The sequence below is a fragment of the Drosophila mauritiana genome, chromosome 2R (assembly GCF_004382145.1).
Source record: "Drosophila mauritiana strain mau12 chromosome 2R, ASM438214v1, whole genome shotgun sequence".
NCBI classification, from domain to species: domain Eukaryota; kingdom Metazoa; phylum Arthropoda; class Insecta; order Diptera; family Drosophilidae; genus Drosophila; species Drosophila mauritiana.
Window position 1 is genome coordinate 9,700,830 of NC_046668.1, and position 20,433 is coordinate 9,721,262.

The 20,433-nt window shown below is 44.0% G+C and overlaps 10 protein-coding genes across 10 annotated transcripts; 7 read left to right on the forward strand and 3 right to left on the reverse strand.

Annotated features, from left to right (window-relative positions):
* The first annotated feature begins 34 nt into the window (after positions 1–34).
* On the forward strand, positions 35–438 carry LOC117137109 (kininogen-1-like). Its single transcript, XM_033298396.1, has one exon. It carries the CDS (start codon positions 127–129, stop codon positions 367–369), a length of 243 nt encoding a protein of 80 aa, XP_033154287.1. The 5' UTR covers positions 35–126; the 3' UTR covers positions 370–438.
* Positions 439–2,125: 1,687 nt separating this feature from the next.
* Positions 2,126–2,599, forward strand: LOC117136467 (neuropeptide-like protein 32). Its single transcript, XM_033297398.1, has one exon. The coding sequence runs from the start codon at positions 2,193–2,195 to the stop codon at positions 2,508–2,510; it is 318 nt and encodes a 105-aa protein (XP_033153289.1). The 5' UTR covers positions 2,126–2,192; the 3' UTR covers positions 2,511–2,599.
* Positions 2,600–3,469: 870 nt separating this feature from the next.
* Positions 3,470–3,953, forward strand: LOC117137488. Its single transcript, XM_033298968.1, has one exon. The coding sequence runs from the start codon at positions 3,537–3,539 to the stop codon at positions 3,723–3,725; it is 189 nt and encodes a 62-aa protein (XP_033154859.1). The 5' UTR covers positions 3,470–3,536; the 3' UTR covers positions 3,726–3,953.
* Positions 3,954–4,254: 301 nt separating this feature from the next.
* Positions 4,255–5,615, forward strand: LOC117136549 (odorant receptor 47a). The gene is made up of 4 exons (XM_033297502.1): positions 4,255–4,555; positions 4,612–4,801; positions 4,855–5,470; positions 5,539–5,615. The coding sequence occupies exons 1-4, from the start codon at positions 4,255–4,257 to the stop codon at positions 5,587–5,589; spliced, it is 1,158 nt and encodes a 385-aa protein (XP_033153393.1). The 3' UTR covers positions 5,590–5,615.
* Positions 5,614–7,205, reverse strand: LOC117136550 (cuticle protein CP14.6). Its single transcript, XM_033297503.1, has 4 exons — positions 7,161–7,205; positions 6,561–6,739; positions 6,218–6,293; positions 5,614–6,132 (listed from the first exon to the last, which is right to left on the reverse strand). The coding sequence occupies exons 2-4, from the start codon at positions 6,734–6,736 to the stop codon at positions 5,977–5,979; spliced, it is 408 nt and encodes a 135-aa protein (XP_033153394.1). The 5' UTR covers positions 6,737–6,739; positions 7,161–7,205; the 3' UTR covers positions 5,614–5,976.
* Positions 7,206–9,003: 1,798 nt separating this feature from the next.
* Positions 9,004–9,852, forward strand: LOC117136775. The gene has a single exon (XM_033297823.1). It carries the CDS (start codon positions 9,063–9,065, stop codon positions 9,705–9,707), a length of 645 nt encoding a protein of 214 aa, XP_033153714.1. The 5' UTR covers positions 9,004–9,062; the 3' UTR covers positions 9,708–9,852.
* Positions 9,853–10,304: 452 nt separating this feature from the next.
* LOC117136446 (mitochondrial sodium/calcium exchanger protein) lies at positions 10,305–12,861 on the forward strand. Its single transcript, XM_033297364.1, has 7 exons — positions 10,305–10,557; positions 10,616–11,019; positions 11,070–11,423; positions 11,479–11,597; positions 11,794–12,028; positions 12,084–12,151; positions 12,211–12,861. The coding sequence occupies exons 1-7, from the start codon at positions 10,325–10,327 to the stop codon at positions 12,403–12,405; spliced, it is 1,608 nt and encodes a 535-aa protein (XP_033153255.1). The 5' UTR covers positions 10,305–10,324; the 3' UTR covers positions 12,406–12,861.
* An 81-nt stretch (positions 12,862–12,942) lies between these two features.
* Positions 12,943–13,653, reverse strand: LOC117136448 (endocuticle structural glycoprotein ABD-5). The gene is made up of 2 exons (XM_033297365.1): positions 13,546–13,653; positions 12,943–13,426 (listed from the first exon to the last, which is right to left on the reverse strand). Exons 1-2 carry the CDS (start codon positions 13,555–13,557, stop codon positions 13,052–13,054), a joined length of 387 nt encoding a protein of 128 aa, XP_033153256.1. The 5' UTR covers positions 13,558–13,653; the 3' UTR covers positions 12,943–13,051.
* A 1,122-nt stretch (positions 13,654–14,775) lies between these two features.
* On the reverse strand, positions 14,776–15,432 carry LOC117137649 (cuticle protein AM1274). Its single transcript, XM_033299186.1, has 2 exons — positions 15,421–15,432; positions 14,776–15,314 (listed from the first exon to the last, which is right to left on the reverse strand). The coding sequence occupies exons 1-2, from the start codon at positions 15,430–15,432 to the stop codon at positions 14,943–14,945; spliced, it is 384 nt and encodes a 127-aa protein (XP_033155077.1). The 3' UTR covers positions 14,776–14,942.
* Positions 15,433–18,848: 3,416 nt separating this feature from the next.
* On the forward strand, positions 18,849–20,407 carry LOC117137668 (mediator of RNA polymerase II transcription subunit 15). Its single transcript, XM_033299228.1, has 2 exons — positions 18,849–19,497; positions 19,672–20,407. The coding sequence occupies exons 1-2, from the start codon at positions 19,048–19,050 to the stop codon at positions 20,317–20,319; spliced, it is 1,098 nt and encodes a 365-aa protein (XP_033155119.1). The 5' UTR covers positions 18,849–19,047; the 3' UTR covers positions 20,320–20,407.
* Positions 20,408–20,433: the final 26 nt, after the last annotated feature.

Here is a 20,433-nt window from a genome sequence, read left to right on the forward strand (position 1 = left end):
TTGGATCTCTGGATCGAATAAAAGACCGCAGCTTTGGTTCCAAAAGTTACAGTTGCACATTGCAAAGATCCAAGTACAATCGAAGCAAATCTATCCCCGAAATCACTTACCCGAAGTATCTGCGAGATGCGTCTTATCCTTCTGTCCATCGTTGGCCTCCTGTGCCTGGCCTATGCCCTCGCACTGAATGAGTATGGAGCTGATCTCGAGGATCTGGCCAATCTAGGAGCAGAACATGCCGACAGCGGAGTCCGAGAGGCTCGTGGTTATGGTCATGGAAACTACGGACATGGCAATTACGGACATGGCAACTACGGACATGGTCATCACGGTGGTGGTGGTCATGGACATGGACATTATGGTCGATAGTGTACTATACATATTGAAACTAATCCTGATGACAACCCATATATCTCAAATAAAATGTATTAAAATAAAGTATGTTCTCTTGAGACTGCAGTACGATGTCTTTAATAATAAAGAGGAAATCTGAACATAATACTATAAATAAAAAAAAACTTCTTGTTTAAAGGAATCATAAAGCTGCCAAAATAACGCCTTTTTATTTGTTTCAACACACATTTGCTCTCTTTACCCTGTGAAATAAAACTGCTGATATGATAAATTTAAAATATGAAGATTTCCAGTAATTCGGAATTTAATTAACTGTTTAAAAACTAGTGCAGTAATTGCAATATACATTTTTAGAAACATATTTATTTGATTAAATGAAGAAAAAAGTCAAGTTGGTAATGACAAGCCCCTTTTCTTCATGATAAACGAGGTAGAAGAGCTTTATTTAAAAAAAAAGCTCTAAAACGTCCGCTTTAAATTTTGTGGATTTTAAGTTTATTCACGAGTAAAATCCATATCCATACAAATCAGTAGGCGTGTTATTTCTTGACTCGCACGAGCTAATTTAGTCAAATTAGTTATTTGGTTATATTTTGTTTTGATAAGTATTAGACGCCATACGGTATATTTCGATGGGAACCCGTATGACAACTCAAGTTCAACGGCTTGCACTCGTAAATTCCCAGTTGTTTACTTTTTAGACTCTAGATCAAGCAAGTTGATCTTGACATTCATTAAACAATTGAGAGCTTATTTGCATATAAATCCTTGTGAATGATAACTATGTTAATTGGGATTAATGAGCAGCAGATTAGTATTAAATATTATATGATTACACCTGATATGAGCAGAATACAGAGTATACTAGACTCATTTAAAATCTGAGATGTTGAAGAAAGCGTTTCTGATCCTATATAATATATATAATAAGTATATAAGTTTTTGATAACAATCCCTTTATCTGTCCATTTATTAAGATTTTGGAAACTTTAAAACTGAGCGGAACGACCACAAACCACCCAAAGCTGTCATGCTCACAGTTTCGACACATTTTTCAATTCAGTTTTGCACTTGCACTAAGAAACGGATATGATAGTCGAGGATCTCGAATATAGGGTTATCTTATGTTAAACGCTAAGTACTTAGTAGTACTAAATTAGTATTATTAAATTCAACAAAATGTTAATTTGATTGACCTGCCATTATCTTGTCACAGCTTAGTTGATATCAACTTTAAACGATTTAATCCTACTTGTAAATGGAAAGGTTTCTTTTGTGTATATTTGGCTTTGCTGATAAATAAATAATTAAATATGGGCATTTAGCTGCCGATGCACTTTAGTAAAAACCCATAAAACAAAACAGGTCTCAATTGTTGACAGTCAACGAATCCTAATCGAATGATCTATGTATGAAACCACTTAGAAGTAGCATCCCGACAACTTTCGCAAATGAGACATTAAAATTTGGAATGATTCAGTAATGACAGCCAAAAAATCCAACAAAAAAATGGTACACAAAATAACAAAGAGTGTAATATTTGTGTGGTGAAATATAACGATACAAACCAGAACCCGGTTAAAAAAGCCCCTAAACAATCGCACCTAGAGGCCAGGTAGGTATATAGTACATACACAGTATAGTACGACTATGGCAAAAGGTGGTGGTGGAGCATATGGGGGGGTCTTTGGAGAGACCCGACTCATCGATGCGTATGAGAACAGGAACGTCGGTCAAGTGGCGAGATCTTCGCATATAAGGCCCGCGATTGAGACGAACAAATCATCAGTTGCATTCGAGTCTGTATCAGCAACCCATTGAATCAAGCAGAAAGCAAGATGCGTCTAACACTTCTGGCCCTCATCGGTGTCCTGTGCCTGGCCTACGCCTACGCCTTGGATGATTCCGAAAACAACGATCAGGTGGTCGGACTCCTGGACGTCGCCGATCATGGAGCGAACCATGCCAACGATGGAGCCCGAGAGGCCCGCCAGTACGGAGGATGGGGTCATCGCGGTGGCCATGGTGGATGGGGCGGCCGTGGCGGATGGGGTGGCGGTGGAGGATGGGGCGGTCGAGGAGGATGGGGTGGTCGAGGAGGTTGGGGTGGTCGAGGAGGTTGGGGCGGTCGTGGAGGTGGTTGGTATGGCCGATAGAACGACTGACGTCGCTGACCACGCCTCCGGCCAATCCTACCACTTGCCAAGTCAAAAGGATACCCTGTCACTGATGTCCTGGCGTGAATAAAGAACTTTGGAGCATTTAAATTTCGATTTTTATTTGGTGGCGTTTTAAACATATTATATACTATCAAGGAAAATATTCAAAATAGAAAATCATCTGAAGACGTCGGATTGAATTAAAAGTAATTAGATGTCCTGGTAGCTCTCAATAATCTGCTATCCATAAGACCACTTATGGCGGCAAAACAAAGTTGAGTGTGTCTAATTTTACTAAAGCAGAAAACTTGGCTAATATGTCTGACGTAAGCCACAACCTGACCCGATCCAACACCTGCCAAGTCAAAAGGACACCCTCCCATGGGTTTGGACGTGTTATTCAGGACTAATGAAGCACTTAAACTTGATTTACGATTCGTGTTCTTGAAAAGGTGTCAAGCTAAATTGGTGCATAGGCCTATTATTATTCCCTCTTAGGGGATATACTTATCCTGTCCACCTTTTTCAAACATACGCCCACTCACGCTCATTTCACTCTTCAACCGTTTGGACTTTTAAATTGAACACAGAGGTTGTTCAATATTTTCTATATTCATCAGACGTTAATAGACGTTAATTCCTGTTTGTCATAATGGAACACTGGCGATCAACCGGATAGTTTAGTGGCAATAAATCTAGACCTGTCGGAGGTTTCTGGATTTTGGTGCGGTTTGAAAGTGATATGCGTAGATCGAAAAATATATTTTCGCGGACAGTAGTGCACACAACTTCAAGCTTTCAATACTTTTGTAATGACAAAAAGCAAAGCTGTATGAAATTAGAATAGTAATATATATCGCTTTAAGAAAAATTACCGTCAAAACCAACGATAAAAAATCATATTTACCGTACAGAAGCGTCGAGAGTGCGATCTTTTCGTATAAGAACTGCAGTTGAGTCGAAACTGTCATCAGTGGCACTCTAGTTTGAACTAACAATCTATCGAATCGAACGGAAATCGAGATGCGTCCAACACTCCAGGTCCTCATCAGTGTCCTTTGTCTGGTCTATGCCTACGCCTGGGATCATACCGACTGCAACGATCACTTTATCGAATTCATGGACTATCCCGATGAGAGAGCTAGCTCTTATAGCGACGAATCTTCAGAATGGGATTTCTTTGAATTTTGGAGGCAAGTGTTGGGCCTGTAGCAGTTCTGACATCGCTGACCACGCCCCTGGTCATAGCAATCACTTGGACCGAGACCTTCAGATGTCAAGGCGTGAATAAAGAACATTAAAATTTAACCCGTGTTCTCATTTGCTATGCCTGAAGAGGTGTCAAAAGGAGGTATTATTTAGGCGTGATATTATACCCTTTAATGGAGTATCCCCACCAGGTGAAAACTTTTGACGTCGTAAATGGAAAGAACTAAACAGCAAATTCAACTTCAAACACAAGAATAATTGTATATGTGGACACTTTTAAATGGTGATACTACTGCAAGTAATCAGCTTAATTTTATAATTTGATTATCAAGCAGCAATCACAAGATAATAAAAAATGGACTATAAATTACATACTTCATATGTAATAAGCATTCGTAAATGTTGTGAATGCAGGAAGGGTATTAAGGAGCTGTCCTTTCGCATTTCAATCATTCCTAGTCAATGGAAAGGTTTAAAACCCCTGGTCTGAACACACTTGACTTAGTATGAGGCCGAATTAACCCTTATCGACATGGACAGTTTCTTGCAAGTACAGAAGAGCACCATTGCTCTTCTGGGTTTTGATCTCTTTAGTGAAAATCGAGAAATGTGGAAGCGCCCCTATAGAGCAATGAACGTGTTTGGCATAGCTGCCATTTTTCCCTTTATCCTGGCAGCCGTGCTCCATAATTGGATGCACGTAATGCTGCTGGCCGATGCCATGGTGGCCCTACTAATAACCATCCTGGGCCTATTCAAGTTCAGCATGATACTGTACTTACGTCGCGATTTCAAACGACTGATTGACAAATTTCGTTTGCTCATGTCGAATGGTAAGCTGTAACCTATTAGGCCCAGAATGCGTAAAATTTTATTTATTATTTTATAGAGGCGGAACAGGGCGAGGAGTACGCCGAGATCCTAAACGCAGCAAACAAGCAGGATCAACGAATGTGCACTCTGTTCAGGACCTGTTTCCTCCTCGCCTGGGCCTTGAATAGTGTCCTGCCCTTCGTGAGAATGGGTCTCAGCTATTGGCTAGCAGGTCATGCAGAGCCCGAGTTGCCCTTTCCCTGTCTGTATGTACAAATGATATATATGATGATCAAATTTTTAGGATCTGTTCCTAAAGCTTTCCCTGGAATATACACATCATTCGCAATTATGTATTGAGCTTTATCTGGAGCGCTTTCGCCTCGACAGGTGTGGTTTTACCAGCTGTCAGCTTGGATACCATATTCTGTTCCTTCACCAGCAATCTGTGCGCCTTCTTCAAGATTGCCCAGTACAAGGTGGTTAGATTTAAGGGCGGATCCCTCAAGGAATCACAGGCCACATTGAACAAAGTCTTTGCCCTGTACCAGACCAGCTTGGATATGTGCAACGATCTGAATCAGTGCTACCAGCCGATCATCTGCGCCCAGTTCTTCATTTCATCTCTGCAACTCTGCATGCTGGGATACCTGTTCTCCATTACTTTTTCCCAGACAGAGGGCGTCTACTATGCTTCATTCATAGCCACCATCATCATACAGGCCTATATCTACTGCTACTGCGGAGAGAATCTGAAGACGGAGAGTGCCAGTTTCGAGTGGGCCATCTACGATAGTCCTTGGCACGAGAGCTTGGGTGCTGGTGGAGCCTCCACCTCGATCTGCCGATCCTTGCTGATCAGCATGATGCGGGCTCATCGGGGATTCCGCATCACAGGATACTTTTTCGAGGCAAACATGGAGGCCTTCTCATCGGTGAGTGAATAATTTCCATTGTACATGGATTTATGGTACAAGCTACTTGTCTAAACTTTCATTTTCAGATTGTCCGCACGGCGATGTCCTACATCACAATGCTGAGATCATTCTCCTAAATGGTTTAACCACAAGGCTTCGGATTGATTTTTGTGCAATTTTCGTTTTATTGCTGAGCATGCGTTGCCGTACGACATTTAACAATCGATCTTACGTAATTTACAAATGATAATCTCACATGTTGTTCGTTAAGCACTAAGTAGAATGTAGAATGTGAATTGGCTGTAGAAATGCACAGATGAAGCACGAAGGGAGTGAAGTTTGTAAGGGACTGGATAAAATGGAAATGATTTTGGGTGGGTTAAAGGATCTCCAACGAGCAGCTGCTCTCTCTCCTATCTGTTTCTGGTTCACTTTCGGCCAGTTCGGCACTGACCCTCAACGAATTTATTGCCAACTTGAGCATAACGATGAAGAATTAAAACACGATTCTACAGCCGAGCTGATTACTTGAAGAATCTTCCGGGAGCGGCAGCGGCGCGAACTGGTGGCGGTGTGGGTATGTGGGCTCCTTCGGCGCGGTATCCGTTCTCATCAGCAATGTAGGTGATGGTGTAGACCACGCCATCGGGTCCGGTGTACGAGTAGGAGCCCTGCATCACCTGTAGTGCAGTGAAATAAAGAGTTTCAGCACCACCGTAAAGTAGGCTACAATATGCTGAATGCAGCACTGAAAAGCGAACTAACCTGAGCTTCGATCTGACTGCCCGGATTCTTCAAATAGCCAGCCTCATCCGCTCGGATTCCGTTGCTTGTCTCGTAGCTGCAAGTTTGAAAAAATTATAATAACACTCATTAGAAAAACTTAGAAATTGTTTTGCAGAAGGTATCAAAGTATGTGGAGCAATGATATTACATTTACTGAAGAATGTTTCTCACATATCAAGATAGTAATGAAATGTAGAGAAATTAAACTGCAATTTTTAATTGAAATTATTTAACATCAGATCAAGATAGTAAGATCACACGATTTGCTTTTATCCATTCAAAATCCTGGAAAGGATCCCAAAAACCCATGGACCCCACTTACTTGTACTGATAGGAGCCATCGGGATTCAGGTCGAAGTTCTGCTTGAGAATCACCGCGTTCGCGTCGAAGGAGTTGCCGCGGGGTGGGGGAAGTCCGCGTTGTGGCTGCGCCTGAATAAAACTGAGGCAGCAGAGGGCCAAGACGAGGGCTGCGGCGGTGGCGTGGGTGAGCGTCATGACCTTTAGTGGACAAAAGAGAAGATGCGGGAACCGCGCGGTGGTACGGTGGTTAAATAGAGTCATAAGTAAGTACTGCAGATGAGGTGCGGTGTTTGGTGTTTGGCGCTCGATTGAGATGCCGCCGGCGTTGTCTTTGAATGTCAAACTCGTTGCTTGGCAATTAGTATGTGATATACTCCGATTGGCTTTTGCGATTTGAAAGTTCTGCGAAATTATGATGATTATGATGGTGGAGGTCGTGGGAAAAATATCCAAACGTGATGGCTTTGATCTTTTGAAATTAACTTTGGGTATCCTTTATGCAGGATCAACTCCACTTGTCTCTGCACGCTCGCAAGTTGTAGCTTATGTGTTGGATCTATGTATCTGTGTGTGATCCTGTGTTCAAGGAGTCACCACCGCAACTAGAACTCAAACTCACTTCGAATTCGCGACTTGATAGCGGGTACTGCGCTGGGAGGCTCGTCAAAAGTGCTTTGACTTGGCTGCAGTTGCCACAAACGTTTTTATACCGAAATCGCATTCACTGCAGCTCACAGCAGAGCAGCGGCAGAAGCAGCATCCGCAGCCAGATGCAGTGCAGCAGCCCAGATTTGCAGATTTGGCGGCTGGAAGGGCAGGAGGAGGCGACGACGAGCGGGGGCCGAGCGGTATTCGAAACAAACAGTGTTTGTCTGCCTGACAGCAACAGAATCGGAAGAGCTGCCGTCGCTGCCAGTGCACCACGTAGCGTATGCGCAACGAGTTTCAAATGCAAATGGGCGTTGCGCATACGCCGCGTATGCAGCTTACAGCTAACAGCTCACGGTGCTCCGCGGTGTAATTTATGTGAATTAGCAATGCGAACTTCATTTGATTAGTGCCCCCGCTGGATGCTCGACTGGATGCAATAATTCGTTAAGTCAAATATTAATTAAAAGATTACAGATGTTGCAATTGGTTTCGATTTGATGAATTGGCCATTTGGCCACATGCCTGCCAATGAATCTCTGCCGACTGACATTTGAATGGGCCGCGGGATGGGGCGTAGCCAGCTTGTCCATTTCAATGCATCGTTAAAGTGCATTATTTGTCTTTGTTTTCCCTATGTAGACCGGGTGAGCCTGCCCTTTTAGGCCAATTTCGCTGACCAGGTCGAGCAGGCACCACTCCCAGCTGCACCAGTAACTCGCTCCCATTTGGCACATTTTCGCCGGCCGGCTAAGGCCTAAACCAAGGAGTTTTCGGCTTAAACTTTAAACTTTTCCAGCGTGTAGGAAATGTCAGTTGCAATTCATAAAAATTACAGCAATAGCTGCTGCCAAAATCCAGCCAGCTCGGCGTTGGAAGATGATCACGAACATGATGAACATCGCCCGAGATTTTCGGCCAACTCCCGCAACCCGTTGGTTTTTCCCTTTCGTTCGTTTTCCATGTTACTTGGCCAATTTCGCGGTTGCCCGCGTTTTGCTTTGGCCTTCGGGCGGCTTTTCAAATTGCTGTTTTTCGCCGAGAGGAAGAGTCGTTTGCCGCTGGCTTAGTGCATTTTTCACATTTGACATACAATTTGGCTTACTCACTTACCACTAGCCGATGCTTTTTGCACACACTCGCACGGTGGCCAAGTAGTTTCCCGTGTGATGACTGATGACTGATGCATCGCGTGCGATTCGAATCCGAAACCGATATATGGACTCGTTATAAGCGCACCTCAAATGTATCTTAATTTATGCCCCTTTGTCTGCTGGAGCGTGTGCAGCTTTATGCTAATATGCTATGCAGTTTCCTAAACATTGGCAATCAATCAGCTTGCCTAGATATTTCGGGCACTTTAAGTGATGGATTGACTGGCAGCGAATGAGAAACAAGTTTATGACGTCTTTCGGACACGAAGATCAACCTGTCTTGGCGGGATTTTTTGGCGATTGCTGGAATCTTCGTATAACCGGCCCAAATCGATCTCATTACAGTCATCATGGGCTTTATCACTTGACCTCTGTTTTTTTTTTCTGTTGACTTACGTTTAAGCCAAGTCGCTGAATCACAAATATGCAAATGTTGTCGCTAAGATGTGAGCGTTTTATTAAGTCACATTCTGCGCGCTTCCATAGAATTTCTTTTGTGTTTTTTCCGTTTTTTTCTTTCGCTTTTGTTTTGGGTATATTTCTGTATTTTTTGGTTATGGCGTAATGGGACTGAAAGATGCTAATTCGCGGCTGCTGCGCACATTAAACGCCGGTATATAAAGTGGATGGAAGATGTGGTAAGCCAAGTCGTCCGTCGGTTCCCGCCTAGAAAGCACCAATCTCTCCCACCACTCTCACCCCACAAAATAGCCAACGAAATGTTCAAGATCGCCATCTGCTTATTGGCCCTGGCCAGCGGATCTCTGGCAGCCAGCATTGGCCAGGTTGACAGCACCACCGAGAAGCGCGAGATTGTGCCTCTGCTGAAGTTTGAGACGAACAAGAACCCCGATGGCTCCTTCCACTTCAGCTACGAGGGCGGTGACCAGTCCATTCGGCAGGAGCAGGGCGTGATCGAGAACGCCGGAACCGAGGACGAGGCCTTGGAGGTCTCCGGCATGTACAGCTACATCGACGCCGATGGCAACACCGTGGAGGTGCACTACACCGCCGGAAAGAACGGATTCGTGCCCATTGGCACCATCATTCCCAAGGAGATCACCGAGTTGGCCAAGTCGGCTGCCCTTCTGCCCAAGGCTTCCGAGGATGAGCAGAAGTACCGCAAGGCCCGCTCCCAGGAACTGGACAATAAGGAGGCTGCTGTAGAGAAGGAAGCCGCTCCTGTCGAGAAGGAGGAGCCTGTGGTTGCCAAGGAATCGGTTGTGGTGGAGAAGTCCGAGCCCCTGCCCGCCGCGTCCCAGGTGGTGCCCGTCCAGGTGGTCCTCGATGCCGCGCCCCAAGCCGAGGTCAAGACCGCCATCGAGGCCGAGACCGAGAAGAAGGTTGAGACCAAGACTGCCTAAGCTCTCCTAGAATCTAGACTACTCAAGTATTGTTTAATTTAAAACCAAGTGCGATCTAATTTAACTGGCTAGCAATAAAACGATTCCTTATCTGAAATCCGCATCATTCTTGATTCAAATGGAGCGACAGCAGCTGCATGTGAAATGCGGATTCCGTGTTGCATATAAATACTTATCATAAATTTCGCTATGGTTAGTGCTAATTTAAGCAGAAATCTGGCCGCAGAAATATTATCTCACCGACGGCAAGCTGTTGGTATGACGCTCATGGCTTATAACTTAATTGGAGAATATACAAAGATTAACGATTTTTATAATCAAGCGCGAACGGCTTGCTGAGCACAAAGCAAATGGAAATATTTTGTTGATTAGTAATGGGACAAAACAAAATACTGCTGGATGAATTTGTAAACAACCCAATACTCAAAATTTATTCGCAAAATTGTTATAGATCTCATAAAGCTGGTCTTCAGTAAACATTTAAAGTATCTTTTTTGACATTATTAGGTGAAATATTTTTCTTATTATTATCTTATTTTAAAATCATTAAGAAAGCCTAGGGATTTTGATCAGCTCACAAGAATAAATAGTCGGGAGACTTATAAACCAAGCTAAAAATGCGTTCCGAAACCTCTTGCTCCATGGTGCACGATCTGCTGGAGTCCCAGAAATGCAAATTTGTGCAAACGACACCGGATTGTCTAATCAATATGAATTTGTTCAACTACCTGGGATGGCATTATTGCAAGGTGGACGTCCGAAATAGTTTCAATTCCTTCTGGAGTGTCTTGGGCATGTTTCTGATAGCCATTTATGTCTTCTGGATGATGCAGATAACCATAAAAAACTAGTAAGTTCGACAATGATATCAAAATGTATTACCAATCTGATTGAACATACCACTCCAGCTTTTGTCCAGCTTTGATGGTGATCGCAGACTTATTGCGAATGAACGAGAGCACGGCTGGAGTTACCGTTTTGGCCATTGCAAACGGATCACCGGATTTCTTCACGGCGATTGCCTCGAGAGTGCAGAGCTCCAAGCACTCCTTCCTCTCGTGCATGTCGCAGGCCATGTTCCTGCACATCTTTGTGGCCGGACTGGTGATCCTGACCAAGCCCTTCAATATGCAGGCAAACACTTACCTGAGGGACTTCGGTTTCCTGTTCCTCAATACCGTCTACATGGACTACATCCACAAGCGACCCAAGGGAATCAGCTGGGTAGTTGCGCTGCCCAGTGCCTTTATATTCGTTGGCTATGTGGTGGTGGCCATCGTTGATCAGCATTTGCTGATTGCCCGCATTCAGAGTGAGTCCATTGTTTTATCAGTTAGCAGAACATAACTTACTCTTTATCAGAAATGGAGCAACGACAACTGAATGTTGCTGAGGCGTTGCAGCTGGAGGAACTGAAGCCGCAGAAGGAGATGCCAATGAAGCGCCCCGAAATCCAACGACCCTCCATTGGACACGGAAGTCGAAATAAGCGAATATTCCGGCAATTTTGGAACACCGTGGCCGAATTCGACAAGGATCGCTTTCATCGTGGAACCATCCTGGTGAAGCTGTATCTGATAGTGAAGCAACCCATCGACATGTTGTTAAGAATACTCATCCCAAAGGTCGACATGGGAGCGCCCCAGTACGGATGGTCCAAGCTGCTCTTTAACATCCAGGTGGTTCTTGTTCCCACCTACATTGCCTACATCATACGTGAGGTTTCCTTTGAAAATTGCAGGACTCTTTCACCTCACGATCTGTATTTCAGTTCGGGGATATAGCATAGCGGGCTTTGCCGTCTATATGATTGCCCTCATTGTCATGATTCCTGTGGCTACCTTGATATTTTTTCTCACGCGCACTGACACCCCGCCGATATTTTTTAGGGTAAGTTTTTGGTATTTCTAGCGCATATCTCAGGCACGTTCTCTTATGTCTAACCGGTTTTTTTATGACAAAGAATATATAAATAAATATGTGCTAAAACTAGGCTACTTTAAACATTTAATCTCAAATAATCTTCCCAATATTGCAAATAATAAATAAAATTGTCGCATTCCGATAACTGGAGTTTAACTTACAGTATACATCTGGCGTGGGTTTCATGGCCGCCGTCTTCCTGATCTTCTGTTTGACCACCGAGGTGAATGCCATGTTCTTTACGATGGCGACCATACTGAAAGTGAGCCAGGAATTCTCACTGGCCACGGCCATTTGCTGGGCACTAAGTAGCAACGACTTGGTGGCCAATCTCTCGCTGGCCCATCAGGGATGGCCTCGCATGGCAATGACGGCCACTTTCTCAGCACCAGTATTTGGTAAGTAATCATAGGATATTATCGAAGGCTTTATAGGATTTACATACCCCCAAAGGATCCTTTGTTTTTTTGGCCCTGCCATTGGTGGTGAACTCGTTTGTAAAAGCGCCCGGTAACATATTCGTAAGTAGTATTACAGTAAATATAGCTATATAAAGTTTTGTTAAGTGATCTGCCAGCAGCCAACGGAAGGTGGATTCGGGGAGACGGTGTGCATCTTCTTGGAGGTCGGAATGGGCTTCTCCATGCTTTCCGTACTAACCACAAACTTTAAGCTGCGACGAGCTTGTGGCTTTCTACTCGTTTCCTACTACATCTTCTTCGTGGGAGTTCTAATTCTGCTGGAGAAGGGCGTGATCCATGCATATGGAGTGTAAACAGGAAGGCAGCCTATACTGGGAGTCTGAAACCTATAACATATGCAAATTGCTAGATGATTTATGCCTCATTATATAACCAAGTCCATTCTCATGTTTCCCTGTTCGTTAGATCTTCATTTCGTCTTTGATTCGAGCTAATGGACGATGTTTTAGCGTGTAATGAATGATGTATTGAAACAGGTGTCTCTCTCGTTTGATGGCCCCAGGGCTCACTGTACCGCAAAGTGACCAAACGTGTGCTTAATCATCCGACGTCCCAGACTTTGATACTGTGGCAAGTTTGGGTATGTTTTCAAGGTCTCTTAAGCCGGGTATGTGTATCCAGTTTGCACTGGGAAAAATAATTGGCTGAAGTGGTTGTTTTAAAAAAAGTGAAAATCAGACAGGTGATATAAAAAGAAATTTTATTCAAGATGAAATGATTTATTTCAAAGTACGATAGTTTTACTTTGCTCCCATTTTTCTCTGTGCATCTTCGCATGCTAAGTAAACTAAAATGTGCGATGTTGCAAATTGGAAGAATACACAGATAGATTAAAACAACTCTTTCGCAGTCGCGTTGACTTTTATTTTAGTTTGCCCAGTGACAATACTCTGGACTTATCTTATTAACTTCTACGAGATCTTATTCAGGAAACACTTTCTAAGGCTTTTCTGCCTTCACCACCTTGGGCAGATCCTTGGCTGCTTCGGCAACGGCCGTGATTTCGGGATTGATAATGCTGCCGTAGGGAACAAATCCGTTCTTTCCCGCAGTATAGAACACCTCCACCTCCTGGCCGTCTTCGTTTATGTACTTGTAGGATCCCTTTACCTCCAGCGCCTCCTCGTCGGTACCCTTGTCCACCACAACAGCCTCCTCGTTGCGAGATATACCATCTGCTCCCTCGTAGGTGCTGATGTAGCCATCCTCGGTCTTAACGATCTCGGACTTCAGGATAGCCACGGGCTCACGTTCGGGCTCCACGGGAAGAGCGTGACAACAGGCCACCGCGACCGCCAGGACGAAAAGAGGAAGCTGCAGGAGATCATATTAGAAGCACATATTACAGCACATCCTGTCTTCGAGTTTGCATGTCCTCATATATTTCACATTCCACTTTAGCTTATAATATGTATCCATATGAGTCCACTTACGATCTTGCACATTTCGATTGCGTTTTTTTTGGGGAGCGTAGAAAGCGAGAGTTAAAGCGCGTGTGATCACAAAGTGGATCGGCCAGTTGGCTTTTATAGCCACACACTCCTCCATCAGTATTTCGACCACATCTAGCTCTTTCGGCTCTTTCGCTTAAACATGCTAAACATGTTTGCATCCCGTTTTATGTGGACTTTACGTCCAAAAAGCTCCAATAATTTCATATCGTCGCGCTCCAAATGTCAAGGTCTCGGATGGGTCAGTCTTCGCGACTGGGTTTCGAAAATATGTCACACTATGCTGGCGGCATCTGAGTCACATTGGGATCGGGGCGATGACGCCGGCGATTGATGACACCGATTATCATTCGGCGGCCACATTAACGGCCTCTGCAACTGCATAACTTACACGGCTTCACCCACTCACCAGGTGTCGCGATTAATCAGTCGCACCTCGCACTTTACACCACAATCTACTCCACACCAATCCCAGAAATGTGTAAAATGTCAGCTTTGATGCAATTTATACCAGGGGTGTAGCCCCTAGCCCAGGGCGAATATCTATCTATCTATCATCTTCTGCTGACAAATGGCTCGATTCAGAATCGCAATGGGGTGCATCAGCAATTCCATTTACATTGCGGCGCTATTAATTCAATCATCGCTAGTTCCGGGGCTAACATACTAACGATCGTGTTTTTTTTTCGTTACGTACTTCATGGGGTGATAAATACTAATTCATTTCTTGCACCCAACGACATTTGCCTGGGATCTGGCAAAAGGGCAATCGGCGCTGCTGCCACAATTTATAACTTTGATGGCTTAACTAATTCCAAAAATCGGTCGCAAATTAAATATCCTAGCGATGAGCAAGCGATTTCGAATTCAGCTGCTGGACACGGCACACAAAGAAAAATATATTCAATAAAATAATACAGAATGTGAAACTAGTTTTTGTAAGTATCTACCTTTTTTTTTAGATATCAAAAAGGGTATCTTAAATGATAAACATGTAATCTGCGCTTCTTGAACTTAAGAGCAGAGCTACATAAATGTTGTAAAATATATTTCATTAGTTTGATTTTGATTTTTTGAAATATTGCACATCATAATACATTTTCATGTATTATATTTGTTCAAAAAGTTTACAAATATCCTAAAAAACCTTATAAATTTTTTAAAATCATTTATATTTATACCCGTTCTTTGATGAGAAGATTCTCGCTCGCTAAAAATTTGGGTTGGTACATTTCTGATGCTTAAAGACTACTTTTATTATTATAATAATACTAGTTTGTATATTTTGTTTGCCGTGTGCCGCTCCTTGAGTCCCAAAGCCGGGCATTCGCCCCTGTAACTTCGATTGGCTTTGGTAATTGTCTGGCTGGCTAACATTTTCAAGAATGTGTGCCCATCAAAGCTAATGGCTCTATGCGAATTGGTTTATAGGCTTCCCCATTGGATATGTACCGAACGTGGGGCAGAAAGCCATTCTTGTCCGCCGTATAGCGCACCTCCACCTCCTGGCCCCAGTCGTTGATATAGCGATAAATACCGGACACCTCGAGATCGTCGTCAGATGTCTTCGAATCGGTGCTCACTATGCCCAGTTCCTCGCGGTAGGTGCCATCTGCGGACTCGAACGAAAATAGGTAGGAACCCGAGCTAAGTTGTTCGGCCACCGATTTGAGGATTGGCACCGGTTCGTTAATGGAAGTACACTCAGCGGGGCAACTCCACAGCAGTTGGCAGCCAGTCAAGATCAATAGCTGGAAGTTCCCAAAATGAAAAAGAAAAAAATTAAAGAAAAAACATGAAGAAAAATGATGTGGAGTCACTTAACGCCAGGGTATTCATGAGCCATCCGCTACTTACCAATGCGAACATGATTTATGCTAATACTAAGCGCGTAGGAAAGATTCTGCGCTTTTTATAGCAATCCGTTAGACGATAGTCCAGATACATAGATACATTTCTCCACCCAATCAGCAGACAAAAGTTATGCAATGCCAGATGCTTTTTAATTGAGGTCAGTAGAAAGTAGCGGGCCGTTGTGTCTCAGATTTCTGGAGTTTGTTGAACCGCAGATTTGCAATTCAAATGGCCATTAAGAAGTGTGGAGAGCAGGTAAACTGTCATGTTCACAATGCAGATAGCATCATTGGCACATGTGAATCGCGTGGGCTCTGCTCGAAAGGTGCAGCAGCTAATAAAATTTGTCACAATTGTCGGCACTGCGGCAATTTGTGGCAAGCGAAAGGCGCAGAAATGGTAACGAACGACTGCTCCACCTGACTTGACTTCTACTACATGCAAATTCCAGCCAGCCAAACTTTGATACAGTGGGTGGGCACCTCTGGGCCTTTGAGAAGCGGCTAACATTTATGGCAAACGGCATGCTGGCAACGGCAAGACAAAAAGAATTCAATAATAATTTCCAGCAATTTCGCAACTGGGCTGCGGCAGCAGCAGCACCACATTGCGGCAGAAGTTGCATTTTGGCATTTGCCTTGGCCCGCCCAGTTCCAATTTCCAGTTCCACTTGCCAAAACGGCCAGGCTCTCGGGCAACGTGTTAATAAATTGATTCTTGGTGGCTCCCCAGTCGGTGAGTTGGTTTAAATCCCGCGGAATCAGGTATGATGCACAGCATGCACATGGAGAAAAAATTGGGGTAATAAAAAATATAAAAAGGATAACTAAAATATTTTGAAATATTATATTATAGAAATATTATAAAATAATTGATTATGTACTTCGTTTTCTAAATGAAATACAAACACATTTTACATAAGTATATTTCTTTTTACAGAGAGGTGTGCTTCGTCACTACGTGCCAATCAATGTTTTGTGATTTTCTGTTTTGTGTAAAAACGGAATCATTCGATTTATCTACACATGCATGTGACTTTTTATATGATTTCTGAAAATATGAAAAAAATATAAATATCAGTCTATTTTAATAAGAATTTAAGGGGCGAAACAAGACCCTGCTCCATATTTTTTAGAGTGTGTCTTTGCAAAGCGGCATTTGACGCGCCTGCCACAGAAGTGGAAACTCATTAATGAAGCAGCCGCAATGCCGACGAGGTCATAATTCAGAGCTGCGACACTCTAACCTTTAGCCAAGATCTGCCAGCCGGAACCCGAAGATCCGCAGTCGCAATTTTGTTGCAGTCGCACTACGCACTGCCACAAAGTGAATCAATTAGCGCCGCTGGCGGCCATAATTTCTAACTAATGCAATTCGCAATTGCAAAATGTCAGGCGCACTCAACAAAGTAAGAAACATCTAAACCATCTCGATGCGCTGCAACTTTCTGGCTGCCATCTATTAATAACCGTCGCCTTTGCTGTCCGACTTTCAGTTGGATTTGGATTTGGGGCTAAGGCCTATGGCTCATAGACATGGCACAGTCGGAGTTGGAGTCGTGGGAGGAGTGTCCGACCTGTCTTTAATGCGGTTTGCTCATCGGCCAACAACCACATTGTTTTGTCTGGCACTATGCGCTTGTTGTGTCTCGCATTTCTGCATAAATTTTGACGGGCCATTTTTATGGAGCTCCCCGCATCGCCTCGTTTTCCCGCATTTTGAAGCTTTGTTTTATGGCTATTTATACCCCAAGTTGGCGAATTATTCAAATGGCAAATCAATCAGGCAGCGGTTGGCCAATATGGGCCAAAACACATTTATAATTAATAACAGACACCTTAATTTTGCACTGCTTATTGGGTCAAAACATTTTCAAAACGTAAACAAACGTTATTTTTAGACACATGCAAGCGTACTTTTACATTTAAGGATGCTGGCAACAAATCCCAATTTTACCTTGATTTAAAAACAAGAGATTTGTGTTAACCAAACTTGCAGAAAATCAAATTACGTACAAAATTCCCACGTTCGCTGATTTGACTCCGCATGTATTGTAAATTGTAAAATTGTAAAATCTTTGGTTTATGTATTATACATTACCAACATAAAATCTTAAAAATCAAAAACCAATAAAAAGTTTAAATGAACAATAGCCATTTTAATTAATAGTACCAAAAAGAAGATGCCAAGCAGCAAAAAGTAGTTAACCGAACTGAATAAGACTCGTCTTTTATATCTAAACAATTTAGGTCCTAAGTAAAAAATCAATTAGTTTTAAAATTACCCTGTTTGGCATGTGCTGAAATTTCCCAGCTAAGCGTATTAAAATATCGTGTGACCGAAAGTGGAACTTATTTGGATTTCAAATATTTATGTAGCATACTTTGCGGCTCCGTTATTTATATTTCTTAGGTAAAAATATATATTTTGCTTTTAGGCAGATATAAAGTTTCCTAGGCACCTAAAATTTAATTGGCACTATTTGCATATCTTTTCATAAAAATCAAAAATTCTCCCATTTTTTGGCGGGAAATTAAATTTAAACTTTCATTTAAATATAAGCATAGGCTTCCAATTGAGTGGTGACCCATAACCCAAACGCGAGAATTGACCTTTGTTTCGGAATGAAAAACCTCCACAGAATTAGCATATGCAATTATAGATGGAGCTGAACATGGAACAAGACATGTTCGACTTTTAATGGCAGCTCATACTGATGACAAACGAAAATGTATCTGTCAGATACTTGGCAGTTATAAATGAGTAATGGCGACCACATCACACCTAGACATGAGCAAACCCCGTCCCATAGAGATTGATGATTAACCCCACTGGAGCGTGGAACAATGGAACACCTCGGGCCCGAAAAGCTCTCAAGCTATCCTGGGGATAAGCAGTATCGCATTTGATTAGTACGCCATTTGACAAATGATGTTTGTAGGCCAAGTTGAGGTCCGACTTCCACCTTGACCAAGGGAAAATGAAGAGGCTATCCACCATAGACCACTACCCACTGTCAGCACATAACTCAAGCAAACACCTTCGAGGCAGATGCGAAGACAAGTGCTGGAGCAAAAAGACCCAGAATTTGCATATGGGGCTGGCTCATAAACAAGTGCGCGGAAGACGGCCGGTGGGCCACCATGAAGATATCAATCAGCCCAGGCCAAAGCCGATGCCAAACGAAATTCGTTTGTCCTTCTGTCAATGGCCGATAAAAAACCAATAAAGCTGCCAGCCCAGCGGCTTGTTAACACGCAGATAAATTACACTGGCCGCCCGCGAGATTACCATCGAGATGCAGTCAGAAGCCGATGGCCAGGGCACAGGAAGTGGCCGATTGTTCTGACCATAACTGAGCTGAGCTTTAGGGCCTGACGAACCACCGTGCCCGACGATCGAGAACCGCATAAATACGGCCGCCGGTGGGAGCCGCAATTGCAGTCGTGGCACGGCTTTCGATCAGTGACTTCCAGTGGCAGCAACGGATTTGCTTCGGTACGCGATTGAATCATCAGCATCAGCAGTGTTTCCCAGCTCCATAAGTGAATCGTCGGGTTTATCGAGCGTGTAATTTGTGCTCCGTTCGCGAGATTTATGATCCACGGCACCTGCCCACTGACAGCCTAAATGTCTGTACCCCGTACCCCTCGATTCCGGCACCTCCGCTGGGTGGCCTGTCTACTGGCCAGCATCTGCATCTCCGTCAGCCAGGCTCAGTTGCCAGGAACCGGTTTCCAGGGACAGCGTCCGCAGGTGCCTCCACTGCAGCCTCTGCAACAGCAGGCCAATCCCTTTCAGCGACGCCAGCCCAATCCCGTACAGGGTCAAGGACTGTTTCCCGGTCAGCGGAATCCACTGAACCCACTGGCACCTCCTCTAACTGGAGCTGCTCTACAGAATCCCTATACCCGCTACAACCAGTACCAGCAGCAAAACTACGTGCCCATCACCGCCTACCAAAACGAACTCAATCTGGATGGAAGCTTCTCCTACGGATACTCGTCGGCCGATGGAACCACTGCCCAGGCACAGGGATACGTGAAGAACTTGGGGTATGGTGAGGGTGTGGAGGCACAGGTGGGTTTACTATTCAGATTCAGAAAATTATTTTCAAAAATCCCAACGAACATAAAGTTCAACTTAGAGCAAAATTGCGTTGCAATCTTTCCGGCGTTAAGCTAACTATAACTACAAAAAGCTTTTCATGCTTTTGGGTGTTATTTCTTAAAAACTTTATTTACCATTAAACAGGTGATTCAGGGATCCTACTCGTACACCTCACCGGAGGGCACACCCATCACAGTGCGCTACATCGCCGATGAGAACGGATTTCGAGCGGAGGGCACTGGGATTCCATCTAGCCCGCAATATTTCACGGGTGCCCAGCCCTATCAACAGGGCTTGCTCAATCCCAATTTGAATCCATACCAGACGCCCTTCCGCCAGCTGCCACCCCCACAGCCCAACGCACCCTTTCGTCCCCAGCTTCCAGGACAACAGCCGCTGACTCCGCTGCATCAGCAGCAGCAGCAGCAACAACAGCAGCTGCAACAGCAACGCGGTTTCCAGCAGCAGCAGCAGCCAAACTCCGGGCAATATCAACCGGATCAGCCGTTCAATCAGTTGCATTCCGGCAACTTATCCGGCCAGTATGCCGGACAATTTGGCCAGCAGTCGTTTGGCAGCAATCTGACTGCGCAGCAGGCACAACAGCAGCAGAATCTCAACCAGCAACAGCAGCAGCAACAACAGCAGCAGCAACAGCAGAAGGAGCAGCAAAACGAGCAGCAGCAACAGGCCCTAATCACCCAGCAACTGAGGGGCAGACCCAACAACCTGGTGGATCCCTACGGCTATAATCAGTACGGCAGACGCTTCAAGAAGTCCCCAAAGAAGTAACAACGAATTAATGTCATTTAAACGATTGGTTAGTTTGAAGATGTAGTCGCAACTCAAAGGCATGAAATACATGCATCTGAAAAGTCAAGCTAATTGTTTCCATTTTCGCAGTTT

Excerpts from the sequence above, each read along its gene's own strand:
- LOC117136550 (XM_033297503.1), bottom strand. The coding sequence starts at position 6,736 with ATGACGCTCACCCACGCCACCGCCGCAGCCCTCGTCTTGGCCCTCTGC. Across the intron at positions 6,294-6,560 it reads GATGGCTCCTATCAGTACAA|CTACGAGACAAGCAACGGAA; the intron begins GTAAGTGGGGTC and ends TCAAACTTGCAG. Across the intron at positions 6,133-6,217 it reads GCAGTCAGATCGAAGCTCAG|GTGATGCAGGGCTCCTACTC; the intron begins GTTAGTTCGCTT and ends ACTGCACTACAG.
- LOC117137488 (XM_033298968.1), top strand. The coding sequence starts at position 3,537 with ATGCGTCCAACACTCCAGGTCCTCATCAGTGTCCTTTGTCTGGTCTAT.
- LOC117137109 (XM_033298396.1), top strand. The coding sequence starts at position 127 with ATGCGTCTTATCCTTCTGTCCATCGTTGGCCTCCTGTGCCTGGCCTAT.
- LOC117136467 (XM_033297398.1), top strand. The coding sequence starts at position 2,193 with ATGCGTCTAACACTTCTGGCCCTCATCGGTGTCCTGTGCCTGGCCTAC.
- LOC117136775 (XM_033297823.1), top strand. The coding sequence starts at position 9,063 with ATGTTCAAGATCGCCATCTGCTTATTGGCCCTGGCCAGCGGATCTCTG.
- LOC117136446 (XM_033297364.1), top strand. The coding sequence starts at position 10,325 with ATGCGTTCCGAAACCTCTTGCTCCATGGTGCACGATCTGCTGGAGTCC. Across the intron at positions 11,020-11,069 it reads GCTGATTGCCCGCATTCAGA|AAATGGAGCAACGACAACTG; the intron begins GTGAGTCCATTG and ends ACTCTTTATCAG. Across the intron at positions 11,598-11,793 it reads CCCCGCCGATATTTTTTAGG|TATACATCTGGCGTGGGTTT; the intron begins GTAAGTTTTTGG and ends TTTAACTTACAG.
- LOC117136549 (XM_033297502.1), top strand. The coding sequence starts at position 4,255 with ATGGACAGTTTCTTGCAAGTACAGAAGAGCACCATTGCTCTTCTGGGT. Across the intron at positions 4,556-4,611 it reads TCGTTTGCTCATGTCGAATG|AGGCGGAACAGGGCGAGGAG; the intron begins GTAAGCTGTAAC and ends ATTATTTTATAG. Across the intron at positions 5,471-5,538 it reads ACATGGAGGCCTTCTCATCG|ATTGTCCGCACGGCGATGTC; the intron begins GTGAGTGAATAA and ends TTTCATTTTCAG.
- LOC117137668 (XM_033299228.1), top strand. The coding sequence starts at position 19,048 with ATGTCTGTACCCCGTACCCCTCGATTCCGGCACCTCCGCTGGGTGGCC. Across the intron at positions 19,498-19,671 it reads GTGAGGGTGTGGAGGCACAG|GTGATTCAGGGATCCTACTC; the intron begins GTGGGTTTACTA and ends ACCATTAAACAG.